Source organism: Mobula hypostoma, chromosome 7 (genome assembly GCF_963921235.1).
Source record: "Mobula hypostoma chromosome 7, sMobHyp1.1, whole genome shotgun sequence".
Lineage (NCBI taxonomy): Eukaryota > Metazoa > Chordata > Chondrichthyes > Myliobatiformes > Myliobatidae > Mobula > Mobula hypostoma.
In genome coordinates, this window is record NC_086103.1 from 55,712,213 (window position 1) to 55,735,674 (window position 23,462).

Below are 23,462 nucleotides of genomic sequence, written 5' to 3' on the forward strand. Positions count from 1 at the left end.
CCCAGCTCCGCACCAAAATCTTCATAAAAAAACACGCGGTGTCCGTGGAAATACAGCTCCTGCTTCCGTCTGTTGATGATGCGTTGCTTATCTTGAAAGGAGTGAAAGCAAACCAGGAACGTTCTTGGTCTCGTTCGCTTGGCTCCAGAGACACCGGATGGTTTACGTCCGACTCGGTGAGCACGCGAAAGTACGAGAGGACTCAGGAAAAAATCTGCCCCCAGCACTTCGTCAAAAAACTCGGTGATAAATTTAACAGGGTCCGAACCTTCCAAATTTTCAGGAATGCCGACCACTCTCAAATTGGATCTCCGCGACCGATTTTCGAGATCATCAAGCTTTCCCTTCAGAAATGCGTTTTCACTCTGCAACGCTGCAATGGCGGCTTCGGCGCTCACCAGTCGGTCACTGTAATCATTCAGGCCGTCTTCAACCCCACGAATGCGGTCATCGTGTGTCTCGTAAGCAGACATAATTTGTTCCATGGCAGCAGTCACTGGTGATAAAGCAACTTCAAGTTCTCTGTTTAGGGCAGAATGCACCGCTTGCGTCATGTCAGTAATAAGTACTAAACGAAGCCTCTCCAAGTCATCGGGTAGGGCAGGTCCGGGACCAGCTCCAGCAGCGTGCAACGGCGCCATTACTGTAACATCCGCCTTCTTGCTCGAGGCTTCGCTATCTTTTTACCCAGTTTTACTTCGAAGGTACATTCTACTTGCCATTTCAATGTCCAGCTATGTCCCGCGTTGTTCACAATCGTAAGTATCCAGTTATCGCGAGCATACGGCAAAGATAAACAGGTAGATTTCCAATAAAAATCGGGAGCCACACTCACACGCACCAATTCACTCCATACTCGACCCCGAAAGTCCAATTCTAGGCAGTTTCTAGAGTAGGTTATATGGTCAGCACAACATTGTGGGCTGAAGGGCCTGTAATGTGCAGTAGATTTCTATGATTATTGCCTTCTGTTGGTTTTTAAAAGCTTCCAACTCCTCTAGCTTCCCACTAATTTTTGCTATACTGAGTGCCCTCCCTTGCTGTTATGCTGTTTTGACTTTCCTCGTCAGCCACTGTTGCCTTATCTGTCCTTTAAAATGCTTCTTTGTGGGATGAACTAATCCTACATCTTCTGAATTACTCCAAGAAACTTCAGCCATTGCTGTTCTGCTGTCATCCCTGCTAGTATCCCCTTTCAATCAATTTGACCAGCTCCTCTCTCATACCTCTGTAGTTCCCTTTACCCAACTGTAACATCAAAACCCTCAACTTTAGCTTCTCTCTTTCATACTGCAGGCTGAATTCTATTAAATTATGATCACTACTTTCTGGGGGGGGGGGGCGGCCTTATCACATCTGGTTCATTGCACAGCACCCAATCCAGAATTTCCTTTTCCTTTGTGGGCTCAACCACAAGCTGCTCCAAAAAGCCACCTCATAGGCAATCTACATACTACCTCCCTTGGGCTCCAGCACTGACTTAGTTTTCCCGATCTACCTGCATATTGAATTCCCCATGACTATTGTAACATTGCCCTTTTTATCTGCCTTTTCTATCTCCCATTATAAGTTGTACCCCACATATTGGCTACTGTTTAGAGGCTGATATATATCATTCCTATTGGGGTATTTTTACCCTTCTAATTCTTAACTCTTCCCACAAGGATGCTACTACACCTTCTGCTCCAAAGTCACTTCGTCCTAAGGATTTGATTTCATGTTTACCTCTGCCAATTTATCCCTGAACAAATACAATCAAGAACTTTGTCATGAAATGTGTTACTTTGTTAAAGAGTACAGTACAATACATACAAAAATACAATGTAAAGTAGAAATAAATTAATAAATCATGAAAAATAGAAATAGCACGGTAGCGTTCATGGACAGTTCAGAAACCTGATGGCAGAGAGGAAGAAGTTGTTCCTAAACATTGAGTGTGGGCCTTCAGGCTTCTGCCCCCACTCCGTGATGGTAGTAATGAAAAGGATGCATGTCCTAAGCGGTGGGGCTCCCAAATAATGCATCTATAATAATTAAATATTGGCTCATCTTAAAAACTTATAGGTAAACATTTACCCTCACTGACCAATACATACCCAAGAATTTTCTAGCGACACAAATATCTCAAATGACAGTTAACAAAATGAAAATTTTCAAGGCCCTGCAGGTGTTTTTAAGGTTCCAATAAAACATTGAAGGAGTGAGCATTGTTTAAAATTGATTTTTGATTGTTTTGAAGTACTGCAGATATTGGACTGCTTTTGTTCTTATGTCCAATATGGCCACATTGTGTAAAAACACTAAGTTCTAAATCCAAGTTGAAAACGGAGACACCTCTTTCTTCCTTATTAGGGAGAGGGAGAACCTGTGGTATGTTGATTGCCGGGTGAACAATGAAGTCTTTGGAGTACTGCAAGTCTGTGTCTTTACTGTTGCTTTGTTCACACTTGAGTGCTGAGTGGTGGGTGCCGACGAGCTTTGTTTTTGCTGGTGGGGGGAGGGGGGTTGTTGCTTGCTGTCGCTTACATGCTGGGGGGAAACGTTGGGGTTCTAAAATTTGACTGTTCATTTTTTGGGGGCACTGCTCTGTTTTTGTGGATGGTAGCGAAGAAAAAGCATTTCAGGATATATATCGTATACATTTCTCTGACATTAAATTGTACCTTTGAAATCTTACCTCTATATTGATAACAACACTGACATTTGTTGAAAGGGAAGGAACACCTAAATCATATGCTTCCACAATTAGAGTGATTTTTCCATCGAGAGATGGGTTTATGCCTTCTCGATCAATAGCTCCAACTGAATGAAGAACACCCGTGAGGGGATCAATGGTAAAATTATTTTGGTAGTCACCACCAACTATAGCGTATTGCACTCTGCTGTTATTGGTACCTTCTTCATCATTGTCAAAAGCCTGAAAACAAAATAAAAAGAAATCAGTCTCTGTATTTGCCATTCAAATTGTCTTCTCTTTAATGATTAATTCTTCAACCACAAGGCATGTGAGACTGAGTCGGTAATCATTTTATCACCTTCTAATGTTCTCACTCTCCCCCTTACCAGGTAGTATTCTGTTAATGTCTGAGTTTTGATTGGGCCGTAACAAAATAGAATAGATTGAACACATAGACTGTGTCAATTCCTAAAGAGTGACCAGCACATGATTGTTGCTTTTCAGGTAGCAATACATAATTGTGTCAGTTTTTTTTACAATTGCAAGTAAAAAGTCACAACTGTACAGTGGCATATCTAAGGTATGGCAGGTATGGCACGTGCCCTGGGCACCACTTGGGTGGGGGGCGCCACTGAGCAGTTTCTATTAAAGTCAGACAAGCCATCCTCGGATAGTGAAAAAAGAATTTTCTTCAGATGTATGATCTGTCTTTGATTATCATGGGTGAGAAGCACTAGGATGGCCTTATTTCAGAGCACTATGTAAGAAGACCATGAAACGTTTCTTCACGAAGAAGAAGGAAAGTGGAGCTGAAGGATGGAGGAGATGAAATTTGGAGGCCAAGAAGTCAAGCAAGTTCTTCATGCCCTTCTTTGAAAAGCCCGGAACAAGTAGTTCGACACATTCCATGGAGTCTCCTGTGCCTGCTACAAGTTTGTTAGAGTCCGAAGGTGGATCAAGTACAAATGTGTCACAAGCCAAGGAGAAAGTCGTCAGATAAACCCGAGTATGATGAGATTAAAAGTAATGCTGCCACAGAGAACGTGGACATGACTGGAGGTGAAGACATTGGTGGTGGTCGTGATATTGAGTTTATTGATGAGACTTTACTTGACGAGAATTAACCTGACGACACTGAACCTAGTGAACTGGGTGGTGTCAAAGAGCCTCGAACTGTCAAACCAGAAGTGATTGAACAGCATGACATTGGACTTCTGAAGTTCGACAAGGATACTGGAAAAGCAATTCTGCCTGATGCGTTGAAAAGAGAAATAATAAAGCTGGGTTCGAAGCATTTCCAGAACAGTGAGGGGCCTTTCCTACCAACAAATAACCGCTCAATGAACAAAACTTGGTTCAAGAGGAAATTAGGAAATGGTCATGGTCAGGAAGTGACTCGCTCATGGCTGGTCTATTCCCCTTCTAAAAAGTCTGTATTTTGTATCTGCTGTCTTCTCTATCTCCGGTCAGACCATCAATCCTCATTGGAGCAGGAAAGTGGATTCAGCCAGTGGAAAGCACCTGAAAGGATTAGTGTTCATGAAAATGCCAAGAATCATCGGGAATGCTTCACACAGTGGAAAGAAATGGAAAGAAATTTAGCTGAAAACAGAGGAATTATTGATGCAGTATTTCAATCACAGATTGAGAAGGAAAAGCATAAGTGGCGTGATATATTGACGAGAAGCCTTCACTGCATAAAATTCCTTGCAACTCAGAACCTAGCCTTGCGAGGACATGGAGTCACTTCAGCTGGACAATGACTCCAGTGTGGGAAATTTCCTTGTCTTACTGAAACTACTGGCCATCGTTGATCCTGTCATAAAGGAACACCTCACTTATTTGGAAAGTCATCCTAGATCCACATCTTATCTTTCACCGGGTGTCCAGAACTAATTCATCCACATGATGGCATCCACTGTTCACCAGAGTTTACTGAGAAGCATTCGTAAAGCCAAGTACAATAGTCTCATGTTTGATTCGACTCCTGATCAGGCACACCGTGAGCAGATGTCAGAAGTAGTGAGGTATACGGAAGTTGATTTTGAGAGGAAAACAGTCCGTGTTAGAGAGTCCTTCCTTAGTTTTATCCAGGTACTTTGGATCTGTCTTCACTAGGGAAGACACAAACAATCTCCCAGATGTAATAGTGGCCGGAGGACCTAGGGTAATGGAGGAACTGAAGGAGATTCACATTAGGCAGAAAATGGTGTTGGATAGACTGATGGGACTGAAGGCAGATAAATCCCCAGGGCCTGATGGTCCCCAGGGCACTTAAGGAGGTGGCTCTAGAAATCATGGATGCATTGATAATCATTTTCCAATGTTCTTTAGATTCAGGATCAGTTCCTGAGGACTGGAGGGTAGCTAATGTTATCCCACTTTTTAAGAAAGGACGGAGAGAGAAAACAGGGAATTATAAACCAGCTAGCCTGACATCAGTGGTGGGGAAGATGCTGGAGTCAATTATAAAGGATAAAACAGCGGCACATTTGGATAGCAGTAACAGGATCAGTCCGAGTCAGCATGGATTTATGAAGGGGAAATCATGATTGACTAATCTTCTGGAATTTTTTGGGGATGTAATTATGAAAATGGACAAGGGAGAGCCAGTGGATGTAGTGTACCTGGACTTTCAGAAAGCCTTTGATAAGGTCCCACATAGGAGATTAGTGGGCAAAATTAGGGCACATGGTATTGGGGGTAGGGTACTGACATGGATAGAAAATTGGTTGGCAGACAGGAAACAAAGAGTAGGGATTAATGGGTCCCTTTCAGAATGGCAGGTGGTGACTGGTGGTGTTCGGTGCTGGGACCGCAGCTATTTACAAAACACATTAATGATTTAGCTGAAGGGATTAAAAGTAACATTTTCAAATTTGCAGATGAGACAAAGCTGGGTGGCAGTGTGAAATGTGCAGAGGATGTTGTGATAATGCAGGATGATTTGGACAGGTTGGGTGAGTGGGCAGATGCATGGCAGATGCAGTTTAATGTGGATAAATGTAAGGTTATCCACTTTGGTGGCAAGAACACGAAGGCAGATTACTATTTGAATGGTGACAGTCACAACATGCTGGAGGAACTCAGCAGGTCGAGCAGCATCCGTGGAAACGATCCGTCAAAGTTTCGGGCCGGAACCCTTCATCAGGACTGAAGAGGGAAGAGGCAGAGGCCCTATAAAGAAGGTGGGGGGAGGGTGGGAAGGAGAAGGCTGGTAGGTTCCAGGTGAAAAACCAATAAGGGGAAAGATAAGGGGGTGGGGGGGGGAAGCAGGGAGGTGATAGGCAGGAAAGGTGAAGAAGGAATAGGGGAAAACACAATGGGCAGTAGAAGGAGGCAGAACCATGAGGGAGGTGATAGGCAGCTGGAGGAGGGGGCAGAGTGAAATAGGGATAGGGGGAGGGAATTACCAGAAGTTGGAGAATTGTATGTTCATACCATGGGGCTGGAGACTACCTAGACAGTATATGAGGTGTTGCTCCTCCAACCTGAGTTTAGCCTCATCATGGCAGTAGAGGAGGCCATGTATGGACATATCTGAATGGGAATGGGAAGCAGAGTTGAAGTGGGTGGCAACCGGGAGATCCTGTCTGTTGTGGCGGACGGAGCGGAGGTGCTCGACGAAGCCATTCACCAATCTGTGTCGAGTTTCACCGATGTAGAGGAGACCACACCGGGAGCACCGGATGCAATAGATGACCCCAACAGACTCACAAGTGAAGTGTTGACTCACCTGGAAGGACTGTTTGGAGCCCTGAATGGTGGCAAGAGAGGAAGTGTAGGGACAGGTGTAGCACTTACGCTTACAGGGATAAGTGCCGGGTGGGAGATCCGTGGGGAGGGATGTGTGGATCAGGGAGTTACAGAGGGACCAATCCCTGCAGAAAGCGGAGAGGGGTGGAGAGGGAAAGATGGGCTTAGTGGTGGGGTCCTGTTGAAGGTGGCGGAAGTTGCGGAGGATAATGTGCTGGATCCGGAGGCCAGAGTGTTGCTTTGACCCCAGCACTGCAGAATATTTTGTGTTTACTATTTGAATGGTGTCAAGTTATGAAAAGGGGATGTACAACGAGATCTAAGTGTCCTTGTTCATTGGTCACTGAAAGTAAGCATGGAGGTACAGCAGGCAGTGAAGAAAGCTAATGGCATGTTGGCCTTCATAACAAGGGGAGTTGAGTATAGGAGCAAAGAGGTCCTTCTGCAGTTGTACAGGGCCCTGGTGCTACCACACCTGGAGTATTGTGTACAGTTTTGGTCTCCAAATTTGAGGAAGGACATTCTAGCTACTGAGGGAGTGCAGAGTAGGTTTACGAGGTTAATTCCCCGGATGGCGGGACTGTCACATGTTGAAAGATTGGAGCGACTGGGTTTGTATACACTGGAATTTAGAAGGATGATTGAAACGTATAAGATTATTAAGGGATTGGACGCGCTAGAGGCAGGAAACATGTTCCCGATGTTGGGAGAGTCCAGAACCAAAGGCCACAATTTGAGAATAAGGGGTAGGCCATTTAGAACGGAGTTGAGGAAAACTTTTTCACCCAGAGGGTTGTGGTTCTGTGGAATGCTCTGCCTCAGAAGGCAGTGGAGGCCAATTCTCTAGATGCTTTCAAGAAAGAGTTAGATAGAGCTCTTAATGATAGCAGAGTCAAGGGATATGGGGAGAAGGCAGGAATGGGGTACTGATTGTGGATGATCAGCCATGATCACAGTGAATGGTGGTGCTGGCTCGAAGGGCCAAATGGCCTACTCCTGCACCTATTGTCTATTATCTATTATCTATAAGCCATAAGGATGCTGAGAGCTTGGTTGAAGACATCTTGAAACAGCTAGAGAAGGACGAAATGGAGCTACAAGATTGCCGGTCACAATGCTATGACAACGCTGCTGTGATGGCTGGACGCAGAAGTGGTGTTCATCAAAGAATAAGTGAGAAAAACAACCTGGCAGTGTTTGTGAATCGCGACAATCACTCACTCAACTTGGTGGGTGTACATGCAGCCAAGCAGGATACAATGATGGTCACGGTTTTTGGAACCATCGAAGCTCTCTACGTGTTTTTCCCTCATTCAACACAGCGCAGGGAAAAACTCAAAAACGTCATGCCTGTGGTTGTTAAGTCAGAGTCCGAAACCAGGTGGAGTGCAAGGACGGAAGCAGTGAAGCCGATCAACAAGTACCTTGAGAAGATACTTCAAGTTCTCCAGGACATGGTAGACAATGAAAATGAGACCAGTGAAACAAGAAGTGACGCAAGGCAACTGTACAACCGTATGTTGAGTTACGATTTTCTGATTTTGCTAGGATTTTGGAACAAGGTACTCATTCGCATTGACCGTATTCAAAATAGGCTCAGGATCCTAGCATGAACTTCCACGATGTTGCCCTGGATTTGAAAGCCCTCCAAGATCATTTTTATGATGAAAGAGAAGTGTTGGTCAGTGAGTCACTTGAAGAAGGAACATACATCAAAGTTGCTGGTGAACGCAGCAGGCCAGGCAGCATCTATAGGAAGAGGCGCAGTCGACGTTTCAGGCCGAGACCCTTCATCAGGACTAACTGAAGGAAGAGTGAGTAAGGGATTTGAAAGCTGGAGGGGGAGGGGGAGATGCAAAATGATAGGAGAAGACAGGAGGGGGAGGGATGGAGCCGAGAGCTGGACAGGTGATAGGCAGAAGGGGATACGAGAGGATCATGGGACAGGAGGTCCAGGAAGAAAGACGGGGGGGGGGGTGACCCAGAGGATGGGCAAGAGGTATATTCAGAGGGACAGAGGGAGAAAAAGGAGAGTGAGAGAAAGAATGTGTGCATTAAAAAGAGTAACAGATGGGGTACGAGGGGGAGGTGGGGCCTAGCGGAAGTTAGAGAAGTCAATGTTCATGCCATCAGGTTGGAGGCTACCCAGACGGAATATAAGGTGTTGTTCCTCCAACCTGAGTGTGGCTTCATCTTTACAGTAGAGGAGGCCGTGGATAGACATGTCAGATTGGGAATGGGATGTGGAATTAAAATGTGTGGCCACTGGGAGATCCTGCTTTCTCTGGCGGACAGAGTGTAGATGTTCAGCAAAGCGGTCTCCCAGTCTGCGTCGGGTCTCACCAATATATAAAAGGCCACATCGGGAGCACCGGACGCAGTATATCACCCCAGTCGACTCACAGGTGAAGTGATGCCTCACCTGGAAGGACTGTTTGGGGCCCTGAATGGTGGTAAGGGAGGAAGTGTAAGGGCATGTGTAGCACTTGTTCTGCTTACACGGATAAGTGCCAGGAGGGAGATCAGTGGGGAGGGATGGGGGGGACGAATGGACAAGGGAGTTGTGTAGGGAGCGATCCCTGCGGAATGCAGAGAGAGGCGGGGAGGGAAAGATATGCTTAGTGGTGGGATCCCGTTGGAGGTGGCGGAAGTTACGGAGAATAATATGTTGGACCCGGAGGCTGGTGGGGTGGTAGGTGAGGACCAGGGGAACCCTATTCCTAGTGGGGTGGTGGGAGGATGGAGTGAGAGCAGATGTACGTGAAATGGGGGAGATGCGTTTAAGAGCAGAGTTGATAGTGGAGGAAGGGAAGCTCCTTTCTTTAAAAAATGAAGACATCTCCCTCGTCCTAGAATGAAAAGCCTCATCCTGAGAGCAGATGCGGCGGAGACGGAGGAATTGCGAGAAGGGGATGGCGTTTTTGCAAGAGACAGGGTGAGAAGAGGAATAGTCCAGATAGTTGTGAGAGTCAGTAGGCTTATAGTAGACATCAGTGGATAAGCTGTCTCCAGAGACAGAGACAGAAAGATCTAGAAAGGGGAGGGAGGTGTCAGAAATGGACCAGGTAAACTTGAGGGCAGGGTGAAAGTTGGAGGCAAAGTTAATAAAGTTAACGAGTTCTGCATGCGTGCAGGAAGCAGCGCCAATGCAGTCGTCGATGTAGCGAAGGAAAAGTGGGGGACAGATACCAGAATAGGCACGGAACATAGATTGTTCCACAAAGCCAACAAAAAGGCAGGCATAGCTAGGACCCATACGGGTGCCCATAGCTACACCTTTAGTTTGGAGGAAATGGGAGGAGCAAAAGGAGAAATTATTAAGAGTAAGGACTAATTCTGCTAGACGGAGCAGAGTGGTGGTAGAGGGGAACTGATTAGGTCTGGAATCCAAAAAGAAGCGTAGAGCTTTGAGACCTTCCTGATGGGGGATGGAAGTATATAGGGACTGGACATCCAAGGTGAAAATAAAGTGGTGGGGGCCAGGGAACTTAAAATCATCGAAAAGTTTAAGAGCGTGAGAAGTGTCACGAACATAGGTCGGAAGGGATTGAACAAGGGGTGATAAAACAGTGTCGAGGTATGCAGAAACGAGTTCGGTGGGGCAGGAGCAAGCTGAGACAATAGGTCGGCCAGGACAGGCAGGTTTGTGGATCTTGGGTAGGAGGTAGAAACGGGAAGTGCGGGGTGTGGGAACTATAAGGTTGGTAGCAGTGGATGGGAGATCCCCTGAGCGGATAAAGTCGTTGATAGTGTGGGAGACAATGGCCTGGTGCTCCTTAGTGGGGTCACGATCGAGGGGTAAATAAGAGGAGGTATCCGCGAGTTGTCGCTGTGCCTCGGCAAGGTAGAGGTCAGTACGCCAGACTACAACAGCACCCCCCTTATCAGCGGGTTTAATAATAATGTTAGGATTAGTGCGGAGGGAGCGGAGAGCAGAGCGTTCCGAAGGAGTGAGGTTGGAATGGGGACAAGGTGTGGTGAAGTCGAGACGGTTGATGTCCCGTCGGCAGTTGGCAATAAAGAGATCCAGAGCAGGCAGAAGACCAGAGCGGGGTGTCCATGAAGAAGAGGAGGGATGAAGACGGGAGAAGGGGTCATCGGTGGGGGTGGAAGAGTCCTTGCCGAAGAAGTAGGCTCGGAGACGGAGACGGCGGAAGAAAAGTTCCGCATCATGGCGAACACGGAACTCGCTGAGGTGTGGGCGAAGGGGGACAAACGTGAGGCCCTTACTGAGAACAGAGCGTTCTGCCTCCGACAGTTGAAGGTCGGAGGGGATGGTAAAGACCCGGCACGGATGAGAGCTGGGATCAGAGGGGGGAGGGGGAGGCTGGGGGTGTCAATGGAGAGGGGAGGGTTGGGGTGAGAGGAAGATGGAGCCTCTGAGGGCCCAGGAGCTGACGGTGGGATCTGAGGAAGACGGGGCTGCGGAGTGGTGGTGGGGGAAGGGGAGACGGGAGTCACAACAGCAGCACATAAAGACCCGGCCTGGAGTTCAAGGCTGGAGTCGCAGTTGGTGGTTGCGCGATCGCTTTGAATGTCTCCATGGTCGTTGCTGGAGTCCGGGTTTTGAATATGTCCTGAGGTGTTGGAGCCGCCGAGACCAACGGCAGGGGCCGCAACCGAAAGTTCATGCCTGCTAGCGTCGGGGCCGGCAGGCTCTGCAGTCCGTAGATGTAAGATCTTGCGATCTTTGCCTAACATGACAAAGTCAAAGAAACGGCGATTGCAGGCGTGGATCCGACGGAGGATGAAATAGCGGGTAGGACCATTACAGACGGCGAAGAAAGTGTCCCGAAGGTGTGGAAGGGTCTGGGATAGGGACACCAAGTACCTCCTCATGGCGGAGAGCGTCGCCTTCAGAGCTTGACGGGAGAAGCGGCGAGAGGCAGAGTCAATGAAATGTGAGTACCTGGGATCCTCAGAAGGTCCAAATTGAGAGGCATGGAAACGAATCCTAAAGCCAACTGGAGTAAGTTGGCGACGGAGGCACGTTCCAAGAAAGGATACATGGCAGTGATAGCGAGTTTGAGTCAAAGTCTGGTCGACAAGTTGAAGAAGGAGTTGGTCTCTGTCAAGAATGGAATATTGAAGTTGAAAGACGTCTTGAAACAAATGGCTGATGAGAACTTGAGAGACACTGGGTTAACAGCTAAGGAGGAAATGGAAAGAGTCATGAGGGGAACACTCGACCGTCTTCACAGAGAAATGGATGAAAGGTTTGCTTGTTTGCATGACACTGATGCCAAGTTTGGGCTCCTTCTCGATGTCGAGGGACTGTGTTATGGCACCCACAGTAATGACCTAAAGAAGAAGTGCGAAAATTTGAGCGAATTGTACAGCACTGATGTTGATGGACAGCAGCTGTATGAAGAAATTTTGGATTGCAGAATGTTGCTATCAAGGCGGGTCAACATGAAAATATCAAGACCTGAAGAGCTTCTTGAATTTATTGTTCAGTATGGAGATGAAAGCATCTTCCCCAATCTTCACATTGCTATTCAGATAATGCTAACCATTGCAGTTTCCATCGCCAGCTGTGAGAGATCATTCAGCTAGTTAAAACCAATACTTTCATATTTGAGAGCCTCCATGGGTCAAGGCAGACTCTGTGATCTTGCTCTGCTGAGTGTAGAAAGAGAAGAAACTGAAAAAACTGACTTTGATCACATCATAGACCAATTTGCATCAGTGAAAGCAAGGAAGGTGCAGTTATAATTTTCATGTAGTGCCATAATTTGTTAATTAAAAGATTAACAAGCTTGACTTGTATTTTTGAGCTGATATTATGGTAAAGTTATCTAAAAAATGGGTGTCAGATGTTTGAACAGGGGCGCAATTTCAGTGCTTGCCATAGGCTCTATTTTCTGTAGATACACCCCTGCAACTGTACAATGAATATGTTTAAATCAGATACTATGTAAAATCTATTAATGAACATTAATTGTCAGCAGAATTGGTTAATAATCCCTACAGAAATCTACATAGCGTGGGAACTGACAAGCAGAGCATTTCCAGCAATTCTTAACAGATTTATAGAATCTCCAGAGTTTTGTTTTTTGACATTAACATTAAAAGGATTTGCTCTATTTAGTTTGGGGATTAGAGAGGCATCCGGCTTTTTGATGCTTGACGATGAGTTTTCAAAATTAAAATTGTACTATTCTCCAATACTAACCCCACTCAATATGAACAGCAAGAACAAAAAAAATAGAACTTGACCTACCGCAATTTTAATGTTTAATTCATTTACTTTGTCTTCTGTGATGAATGCGCTGTAAGAATCTCTTGTCATTTCCGGAGGGAAATCATTTATATCTTCCAGAGCAATTTCAACCGAAGTAGTACCTGTAAAGTTCCCACCGTCGGTTGCTTGAAGGGTAATGTAATAAGTGGGACGTCTCTCTCTATCAATTGCTGTGCTATTCCCAACTGTGATGACACCTGTACTGCTGTGGACTTTAAATTCATATCTTGCATATAATAAAAAGAAACAAGTTATATTTCAGCAGTCAGAATTGCACTTGCATTAATTTTGCACTATGGAAGTTATACAAAGTGCCCTCTAGCAATATTTCTCATACTTCAGCTTTGAATTTCCAAAATTCTAAAACTATGTAAGTTCGGAGTGGAGTGTACAGGATCCCACCTTCTGCTCTGCACCCGTCATATCCCCACTTAAATGAAAGGAGTAGTACAGTATATATATTGGGCAGATACCCACTGCAATATTTGCACTACAGAAGAGTTGGTGTGGCTGGAGGAGTGGTGCATGATGTAGAGGTTCAATTTCCGTGGGGTGGTGGATTAAAACTGAATTAAGAAAGAATTGCACCACTGGAACTGGGTCTATTTGGGATTTAGGACAATTGATCAACTTTAGATTGATAATTAAGAGCAAAAAAAATAGGTGGGAAAGTATTACTAATAAGTAGTTCTAAGAGGCAAAACAAATGCAGTGCTCTTACTTTCAAGTATTTACAATTTCATTTTAGAAAGTCACAATTAAGTCTTTACACACTATATTTTCCAACAGCACATTAGAGACCAGAGCTACCCTAAAAATGAGAACATTTGTCCTCACATCATCCCCAAGTCTTTTGCCAATCACTCTAAGTCCATGCTTTTTGATCTATGACCACTTTGTGAATGAGAAATGTTCATCCCTAATTACCTTATTTGAACCCATAAAGATTTTGTACACCACTGTGCATTGCTCTCTGGACATTTTCTGCTTCAAGGAGAAGAGCCACAAGTCTCCGCCCTGTCCTTCTAACAGAATTACTCCATTCCTATAAATATTCTAATAAATGTTTTTTGCACTCTTGTAGAATCTTTACATGCTTCCAAAAATACAGAAATCAGTCCTGGAAACAATTATAGGCAAACAAGTGCTTAATGGAAGTTCAGCATATTCTTACAATTACAAATTAGGAATTTGAGCCCTTAACATCTACGCAAGTATTTTGTCTTTGTTCTCAAATTTACATCTTCCATTCCATATAATGTTGAATAGATCAAGATCAAGTATCTCAATAGTGTTCTCTTATCTCTTATCAGTAAGCACGGTTTATAAACCTTCTAATGAATGTTGATTGACCGACGCTGTATTTACAATAAAACAACTACTTAATGGTCAATTTTAATTGTGCCCATTGAGCAAATATTTTGTCAGTGAACCTGTCATACTACTCTAGCTTACTTTTTAAATAGTTAAAAGCAACTCTTCAATTTTTACAGGGAAGCACAGCACCAATGACTTGCATGCCTCTGAGCTGTGAATCATGAATACTAATTGACTCATTTCTAGTTAAATCATTGAGGTCAATTGCAAAACTTGTTAATTCTGAATCATGGTAAGAAGAAGCTGAAAAATGACCACATACATGCTTGCTGGTAACAGGCTATATGTAATTTCACCAAAGATGCCCTCATCAGGATCATCAGCCTATGAAAAAAAATGAAACAAAAGAATATTAAAGTTATCAAAAACAGCTACATATCATTTTGCTAATATCTATATTCAACAGGTTTTGCAACAGGTGAAGAGTTGCCTCTAATTTTTCATTGTGAATTGAAACATTTTTTAGTTAACACAATAAACTGGATCACACATGCTTATGGATTACTTATGAAAATAATGACCAAGTGCTTGGCAGCAGGAAAAAACAAAAGTACTCAACCTCAAACACCCAAAACCACACACCGCTATATGCGATGTTCAGAAGGATCTTTAATGATTTGCAAGTTGGTGATGATTCAAGATGGTTCTCTGCCTTAATTCATTGGTATGAAGTAAATTTTGCCACACCTTTGAGAATGCTACAGTTGGGCTTAGAATCTCCAGTTAATGCAAAGTAAACAGTGGTCACAGATAATTTCAAAGGCTGTCTGTAAGTAGTTGTGAGTTATAAACATCCAGACTGGCCTCTTGGTGTCCTGATTACCTCACGTATCCGCAAGAATCCAGCCAGTTCAGCTTTTGAAGGTATGGCATCCATTAAGTACCTGACACAGATGTGTACAGCTTCCTGTAGAAAGCTATATTTCTCTCAAGTAGAAATACATGATAATGCAGCCGGGGCAGTTTTCATAGCCTCAGCGTCATGGAGAGAGGAGTGACCATCACGGAGAGCAAGCAAAATTAGCTCTTGCCTCGATCCAGACACCCTGTCTTTTCAGCCTATCTGGGCCGGTGTTTAAATTGACCAAACAACGGAACAGCGAAAGGTTCTGGCGCTCTGGAGTGAGTAGTGAACATTGGAGAGAACGAGCGAAATTTGCTCTCGTCTCCGATCTGGTCTGGTGTTTAAATTGTTTAAACAGCCGATCGTACCTCACACTAGGTCCCAGACACTGCAAAGGGCTCGAGCCTGGACCACATCACCCAGCAACTTGCTCCAGTCCAGATTTTGCCACCCATCCCGAAGCCGCTCTCAAGCTCTTCAAATCAGCTCAGCTCTCAAAGTGATCCAACATCACTCCTGGGCCAGTTGTATGGGCATCGGAACTTCTCTGCTCCAGCCCCAGCTTCTCCTCTCCGAATGGCTCACTTCATCTGCATTGATTCTGCAACACACCGTCTCAGCTCATCCTCTGAACTCGCCTCGCCATCGTTTGCCCCTTCACTGTTTGTGGTGGTAACTTAAATTTTACCTCAGAAAAGGTGTTTTTAGTGATGTTTTAGTCAAATTTTTTGCCTTTCTAACCACTAGTGAGCTGCACACATTCAGTCATGCCATCTTAACTGGACAATGAAAAGAGAGACTTCGTTTGTAGACCTTGTGTCAAATATATCCTTTTCTGAAGTGCAATGCTGCCATTAGATTCTTTCTTGTATGCAGGTGAGTCAAAAGAAAAAAATTCTCTCCATGCATCTCCAATTAAAGTCTAGCCATTCATCCTGAAGTTGCCACTCTACAGTGGCACAAATACCAAATATTGCGAAGTTTTCATGGACACCAGCTAACTGAAAGTGGGCAAGTCTAAAAGAACTGAACTTGAGTACACATACATAGATTAATGGTCTCAGTACTTCCCTCAATATTTGCTCAGAAAAGTGTTATCTATAAACTTCTATCAGGTCTCTGCTCAACCTCTGACACTCCAGAGAAAACAACCCAAGTCTGTCCATCCTCTCCTTACAGTTCCTGCTATCTAATCCGGGTAAGCCTCTTCTGCTCCTTAAGCCTTCACATCCTTCCTATGCGATCTCTTGTGAGGCAGAAGAGAAAAACACTTTTAAAATGTGATACTCATAGAGTTTCCAGAATAAATGCCAACAGAATGTTGACCATAAACTTGCCTACTACATATAAATATATACATATATAGTTGTGTGATTGTATTTTTACTAATATTCTATATGTGCTTGTGTATGCAAGGACTGGCCTTAAAGCCACAGTATTGCCTAACGGACATTGGGGCCAGTCGACAGATAATGGGCTGGGGGTCTGGACTATATTCTGCATCGTTATATTTCACTGACATTCGATATGGGTTTGTTGACTTGTGCATGCAAGGACTGGGCATCAAGCTGCTGTATCACAGTGGGTGGGGGGAGTGGGTACTCTTATTATGCGATTGTGCTCTTATGTATGCTTACTGTGTGTGACTGATGGTAAGGTGTCTTTGCACCTTGACCCCATAGTAACGCTGTATTGTTTGGTTGTATTCATAAGTATTCCTGCATGGTTAAATGACAATTAAACTTGAATAGAATTGAATTGAATAAAAGTCCTCTTCAAACACGGAAAAATGAAATGGTTGTCAATCAGTCAGCGAACAAAGACAAGGGGTTAAGATTTTGAGCAGCACTCGTAAACCTTTTCATTGCTACTGCTCAGTGAAGTGCTGTCAGCTAAGATAACATTAAATACTATTAAATAAGTAATAGAAGACAATTTAATAAGTAATCAGAGGTTTAATTATCTTCAGAACCATTGCTCATAACAGCACACTAACGGCTGTTGTAGCTCAGTGTTTTATTTCAGCCAACTCAGAGACTCTCTAGTACCTCATGAATGCAGGGAAAAAAGTCCCCATGATATTAATTGGGGTGTTTGCATATAATTTTAGTAATGTGGAAAGTTTTAGAAATGTGCAAAGTGATACATGTTATCCACAACATCCTGAAAAGGGAGGGTGAGCAGCCAGAAGTCGTGGTACATATTGGTGGCAATAACATAGGAGGGAAAAGGGAGGAGGTCCTGAAAAAAGAATATAGGGAGTTAGGAAGGAAGCTGAGAAGCAGGACCTCAAAGGTAGTAATCTCGAGTTTGATGCCTGTGCCACACGGTAGTGAGGGTAGGAATAGAACGAGGTGGAAAATAAATGCATGGCTGAAGAATTAGAGCAGAAGGTAAGGATTCAGATTGCTGAATAATTGGGACCTCTTCTGGGGCAGGTGCGATCTGTAGAAAAGGGACAGGTTGCACTTGAATCTGAGGGGGACCAATATTCTTATGGGCCAATTTACTAGAGCTGTTGTAATGGTTTAAACTAACATGGCAGTAGGATAGGAACCAGTATGATAGAGCTGAGGATGAGCCAGCAGGTTTACAAGCAGATGGTGGGTGTAACACGAATGTTAGGAAGGACAAGCCAATGATTGGGTACAAATGTAGATGGAGCAAAGAGCTAAATTGTACCACAGAGCCAAAATTCAAAAGGATGAAGAATGCAGGACTGAAGGTGCTGTATTTAAATGCGGGTAGCATTCGCAATAAGGTGGACAAACCCATGGCACAATTAGAGATTGGTCGGTATGATGTGGGCATCACTGAGTTGTGGCTGAAAGAAGGCCATAGTTGGGAACTTAACATCAAAGGATATACTTTGTATCGAAATGACAGACAAGAGGCATAGGCAGTGGTGTGGCTCTGTTGGTAAGAGATGGAATTATCTTTAGAAAGGGGTGACAGAGGGTCAGAGAATGTTGGATCTTTGTGGGTGGAGTGAAGGAATTGCAAGGGTGAAAGAAACATTATGGGAATCATGTACAGGCCTCCAAATAGTGCGTTTGGGATTGCAAAGGGAATTGGAAAAAGACATAATAAATGTAATGATACAATTGTATGAGGGACTTCAATATGCAAGGGGATTGGGAAAATCAGGCTGGTGTCAGGTCACAAGCCAGGGAATTTGTTGAATGCCTAGGAGATGGCTTTTTAGAGCAGCTTGTGCTTGAACTCACTCGGTGAAAGGCTATCTTAGACTGGGTGTTGTGTAATAACCCAGATCTTATTAGGGAGCTCAACGTAAAGAAACCCTTAGGAGGCAATGATCATAATATGAGTTAATTCATACTGCAATTTGAGAGAGAGAAGCATAACTCATGTGTATCAGTATCTCAATGGAATAAAGGGAATTATAGAGACATGAGAGAGGAGCTTGCCCAGGTCGATTGGAGGGGGATACAGGTGAGAATGACGGCAGAGTAACGATGGCTGAAGTTGCTGGGAATAGTTCACAAGGTGCAGGATAGATCTGTCCCAGAGAGGAGGAAGTTCTCACATGGCAGGGGTAGGCAGCCATGACTGACACGGGAAGTTAAAGACTGCATAAAAGTCAAGGATAGGGCACATAAGGTAGCAAAAGTGAGTGGGAAGTTGGATGATTGGGAGATGATTTTAAAATCAAAAAAAGGCAACTAAAAAGCTACAAGAAGGGAGAAAATGAAATATGAGGGCAGACTAGCCAATAATATAAAGCAGGATACCAAAAGTTTTTTTTCAGTTTTATAAAGAGTAAAATGGAGATGAGAGTTGATATTTATCCACTGAGAAATGATGCTGGTGAGGTAGTAATGAGGGACAAAGAAATGGCAGATGAATGTAATTGGTAATGGGTACTCTGTCTTCACTGTGGAAGACACTAGCAGTGTGCCAGAGGTCTGTGAGTGTCAGGGAGCAGGAGTGAGTGACATTGCTATTACAAAGGAAAAAGTGCTAGGCAAACTCAAAGATCTTAAGATGGATAAGTCACCTGGGCCACATGGACTACAACCCAGAGTCCTGAGAGAGGTTGCTGAAGAGATAACAGATGCATTGGTCATGATCTTGCAAGAATCACTTGATTCTGGCATGGACCCAGAGGGCTGGCAGATTGCAAATGTTATTCCACACTTTAAGAAGGGAGGAAGGCAAAAGAAAGGAAATTATAGGCCAGTTAGCTTAACCACAGTGGCTGGGAAAGTGTTGGAGTCTATTATTAAGGATGAGGCTTCGAGGTACTTGGAGACTAATGATAAAGTAAGTCAGTCATCATGGTTTCTGAAAAGGGAAATCTTACCTGACAAATCTGTTAGAGTTCTTCAAGGAAGTAACAAGCAAGATAGTCAAAGGAGAGGTAGTGGATGTCATTTACTTGGATTTTCAGAAGACATTTGATAAGGTGCCACACATGAGGCTGCTTAACAACATAAAATTCCGTGGTGTTACAGGAAAGATACTGGCATGGATAGCGGAAGGCTGACAGGCAGGAGGCAGCGAGTGGGAATAAAAGGCGCCTTTTCTGTTTGGCTGTCAGTGACTAGTGGTGATCCTGAAGAGCCAGCATCGGGACCGCTACTTTTCACATTGTTTGTCAATGATTTAGATAGTAGAATTGATGGCTTTGAGACAAAGTTTGCGGATAATACGAAGATAGGTGGAGAGATAGGTAGTAGTGAGGAAGCAATGTGATTGCAGCAGGACATAGCATATTGGAAGAACGGGCAAAACAGTGGGAGATACAGTGCTGGGAAATGTATGATAATGCATTTTGGTAAAAGGAACCATAGCGTGTACTATTATCTAAATGAGGAGAAGGTTCAAAAATTAGTGATGCAGAGGAACTTAGGATTCCTCGTGCAAGACTCCCAGAGGTCAATTTACAGGTTGAGTCTGTGGTGAAGAAGGCAAATGCAATGTTGGCATTTATTTCAAGTGGAATAGAATATAAATGCAGGGAGATAATGTTGAGGTTTTATAAGACACTAGTCAGGCTGCACTTGCTGTATTGTCAATAGTTTTGGGCCCCCTATCTCAGAAAGGATGTGTTGCCATTGGAGAGAATCCAGAGGAGGTTCACGAGGATGATTCTGGGAATGGAGGGATTAACATATGAGGAGCATTTGGCAGCTTTGGGCCTGTACTCACTGGGATTTAGAAGAATATGTGGGGATCTCATTGAGACCTACTGAATGTTGAAAGGTTGAGTGGATGTCGAGAGGATGTTCTCTATGGTGCAGATATCCTGAACCAGAGGGCACAGCCTCAAAATTGAGGGGCGGCCCTTTAGAACAGATAGTTTCCTGATGGGTCAGGGCATCAAAGGATATGTCGAGAAGGCAGGTGTATGGAGTTGAGTGGGATCTGGGATCAGCCATGAAGGAATGGCGAAGCAGACTCAATGGGCTGAGTGGCCTAATTCTGTTAATTATGGTCTTATGGTTTATTGAGCTTTTCCAGCAGTTAGATTGGAATCGTCAGCACTAAACTGTCCAGGACTTGCCTAAATACCCTTTTAGTATGGAAATCTAGAAATGACTGAGTGTACATGTGCTGCATCCAGAAACAGAGGTTTATCTTGTTAGGTTTGCCTTGGAATCACCTTTCAGATCCTGCATCAGATCAGACTGCATTAGGTCCTGCTTGAGGATCCATGGTTTCAGTAGGGAGTGCAGAATTGTGTATTAACATGGAAAGCTCTAGTTCAATACTTTTAATTATCTTCTTTATGGGCTTCTAAATAACTCCATACTTTTTTTTTAACTCCAACTACAATATTAATAGTTCTAAACTATCCTTGAATTTAAGGGTACTTGAAACTATTAAATTTACTCAAGCTTACACAACTGAAAAAGTTCTACACAGCTTTTCAGATTACAAAAGCACGTTGCTGGTTTCTCAAGGATGGGAGCACAACTGTAAGCTGAGTAAGCTGACCAAGGGGCAAAAGTTGTTCATACCTCACTGCTGGACTCTGCGCCAGCAAAGAACACATCATGCATTCAGCCCAGTTAAGAAAGGGAACGTAGAACCAGAGGGGAAATGTGGCAATATGTCTTGCCTAGCAAGAATCATTCCAACACTTCAGCTCAGGGTCATTAATAGTAAAATAGAGCCTACCACAACTGTTCCAACTGCAGTTCCAACACTTGCATGTTCTTTCACAGATAGCACATATGTCTGGAATGGGAACTTTGGACTGTGATCATTTATGTCCAAAATATTGATTGTCACATTAACTCTGGAGCAACAATTGGCATGATTGCTTGTATCATTTGCAACAATCTAGGAAAGAATTTCAAGACATTATTATTGAATCTTTGCATTTAACAAAGGATTTGAATCAAAAGTATTTTTAGCTAAATCCTACCAAAATAACCATTAATAGATAATAAGTTTAGATTTCCATTCATTCATTCATGCCAGCTCTGGCATTCAATAAAAACATAGCTTATCTCCAACCTTAATGTCATTTACCTACATTAGTCCCAGATACCTTGAATTCCCCGAAGCAAAATTTGCCAACAGGCAGCCTATATGCGAGGAAGTGGAGGATTAAAAATCATCCTTGATAGATTCCAGATTTGATAATAGTGGGGAGGAGACAGAACGGTTGGTGGAAGAAATACCATTGCTGGAACTGCTGTAGCTATGATTGGTAAGCGAGGATAGCCTCACAACGTAGAACATAGTGGCCAGGAATTGGAATAGGAAGGTATAATCAGCTTTGTAGTGCAATAGTGTGTCAATGATGCACAATGGAAGATGATTGGCTTTAGGTGAAATAAAAGTCACTCCAACCCTCATCCTGTTCAATTTACTACTTGCTTCCGATCTACTTTCAATCTATCATTATTCCATGTCCAAGCAATTTTAACAGTCGTTCCTGTCTCAGCTCCTCTGACCTTGTTTAAAAAAAGTTTGTGATCTTACTGTTGAAACAAATCTTACCTCAATATTTATAAACTTCAGTTGCTCATAGTCAATGACTCGTGAATTTTGTACAATTATTTGTACCATTCCTTCATTTATAATCTCTTTTGGGGAGACACTAAAAGCATTTGCATATTTTCCATCCAAGTACAGCATGAAGGTTCCATTAGCACCCTGTGGTTGTACACATGACAAACAAAGTTGTAAGTATATACAGATATAACCGATGTGGGACAAAATCAGTTAGGGTTTTCAACTCAGAGTTATAATTAAAATATATATTTTCTCATTGAAACAATACATGCACATTCCAGGTCTGTAGAGAAGAATCTTCTTCAAAGATAATTCCAACCAAGGTTTCAGGCAGAAAGTTTAGTAGTAGAAAGGAATAGTACATGCTCCATTTGTTGCATCCAAATTACTCCCTAATGACTGTGTCTCTAGTGATCTATCAGTTACACTGCTCAAGTTTAAAGACAACACCATGTCATCGCACTAGTCACCAGAGGTGACGAATCCCAGTGCCTTCAGAAAGTTAACAAGCAAGTGTCATCAAGTTATAGAACACTACAGCACAGAAACAGGCTCTTTGGCTCATCTAGGCTGTGTCAAACTATTAATCTGCCAAGTCCAATTGACCTGCACCCAAATTTCTCTAAAATGCTGAAAATGACCCTGATCCACCATTTGCACTGGCAGCTCAGCCTGGCCTGCTGCGTTCACCAGCAACTTTTATGTGTCTTGCTTGAATTTCCAGCATCTGCAGAATTCCTGTTGTTTGCAAATTTGCTGATTCAGTTTGCTACCTTACCATCCAGATTGTTGATATAAATGACAAAGAACAATGGACCCAGCACCGATCTCTAAGGGTACGTCCACACTACGCTGGATAATTTTGAAAACGAAGCTTTTTCTCTTCGTTTTGCCCGCCCGTTCACACTGAGCCGGCGTTTTCAGCCCCCGAAAACGGAGATTTTCGAAAACACTCTCCAGAGTGAAGAAATCTGAAAACGCTTAATATCCGTTGTATTGTGTACGGGGTAAACGAAGAGATTTAAAAACGCTGTCATGACAACACAACAATGCTTTTTTCTGCTTCTGCTTGGTACTGCGCAAGCTGTTATAACGTGCAGTCGGTGTGAACGGCGTGAGAGTTAAATTGTAAAGTGAGCTTTTTTGACTATTTAAAAACGCTGTCATGATGTGCCGGAACAGATGTTCGTTGTTTTCTTGAACGCCACCGCCTAACAATTTCAGAACAGACGGACGAGACTGAAGCCATAAGGGTTAGAAATGTACTCACCAAATACTCTGACCCATAGCTTACTGAATAAATAAGTATATTCACTTCGCCCTGTTTTCTGTCCTTGCTTGTATGAAGGTGGTTTACCTATTTATGCAAGTACTTCTCTGACAAAAGATGTGTAACAGCCTAATGTAACATTGTGTGGAAATACAAGATAACGCTGATGCAGACGTTTTATACATTTAACAAGGTGCTTTATTAATGCAACAGTTAGTCAGTTTTTCCATGTTCGTCGTCAGCTGGGTCATACTGTCCGTGAACCCCCTGTCGGTTGCCTCCATACACTCCAGTATTTGTTTTT

The 23,462-nt window shown here is 43.6% G+C and overlaps 1 protein-coding gene across 4 annotated transcripts in view; it reads right to left on the minus strand.

The window, feature by feature from the left end:
* The window catches only part of cdhr2 (cadherin related family member 2), a 152,924-nt gene that overhangs the window by 61,139 nt on the left and 68,323 nt on the right, over positions 1–23,462 (minus strand). For all 4 annotated transcript variants that reach the window (XM_063053444.1, XM_063053446.1, XM_063053445.1 and 1 more), the window contains 5 exons: positions 21,874–22,029; positions 21,043–21,207; positions 14,317–14,378; positions 12,657–12,903; positions 2,678–2,917 (listed from right to left, as the gene is read on the minus strand). In XM_063053444.1, the coding sequence (XP_062909514.1) occupies positions 2,678–2,917; positions 12,657–12,903; positions 14,317–14,378; positions 21,043–21,207; positions 21,874–22,029 (870 nt within the window). The remainder of the gene's footprint in view (positions 1–2,677; positions 2,918–12,656; positions 12,904–14,316; positions 14,379–21,042; positions 21,208–21,873; positions 22,030–23,462) is intronic.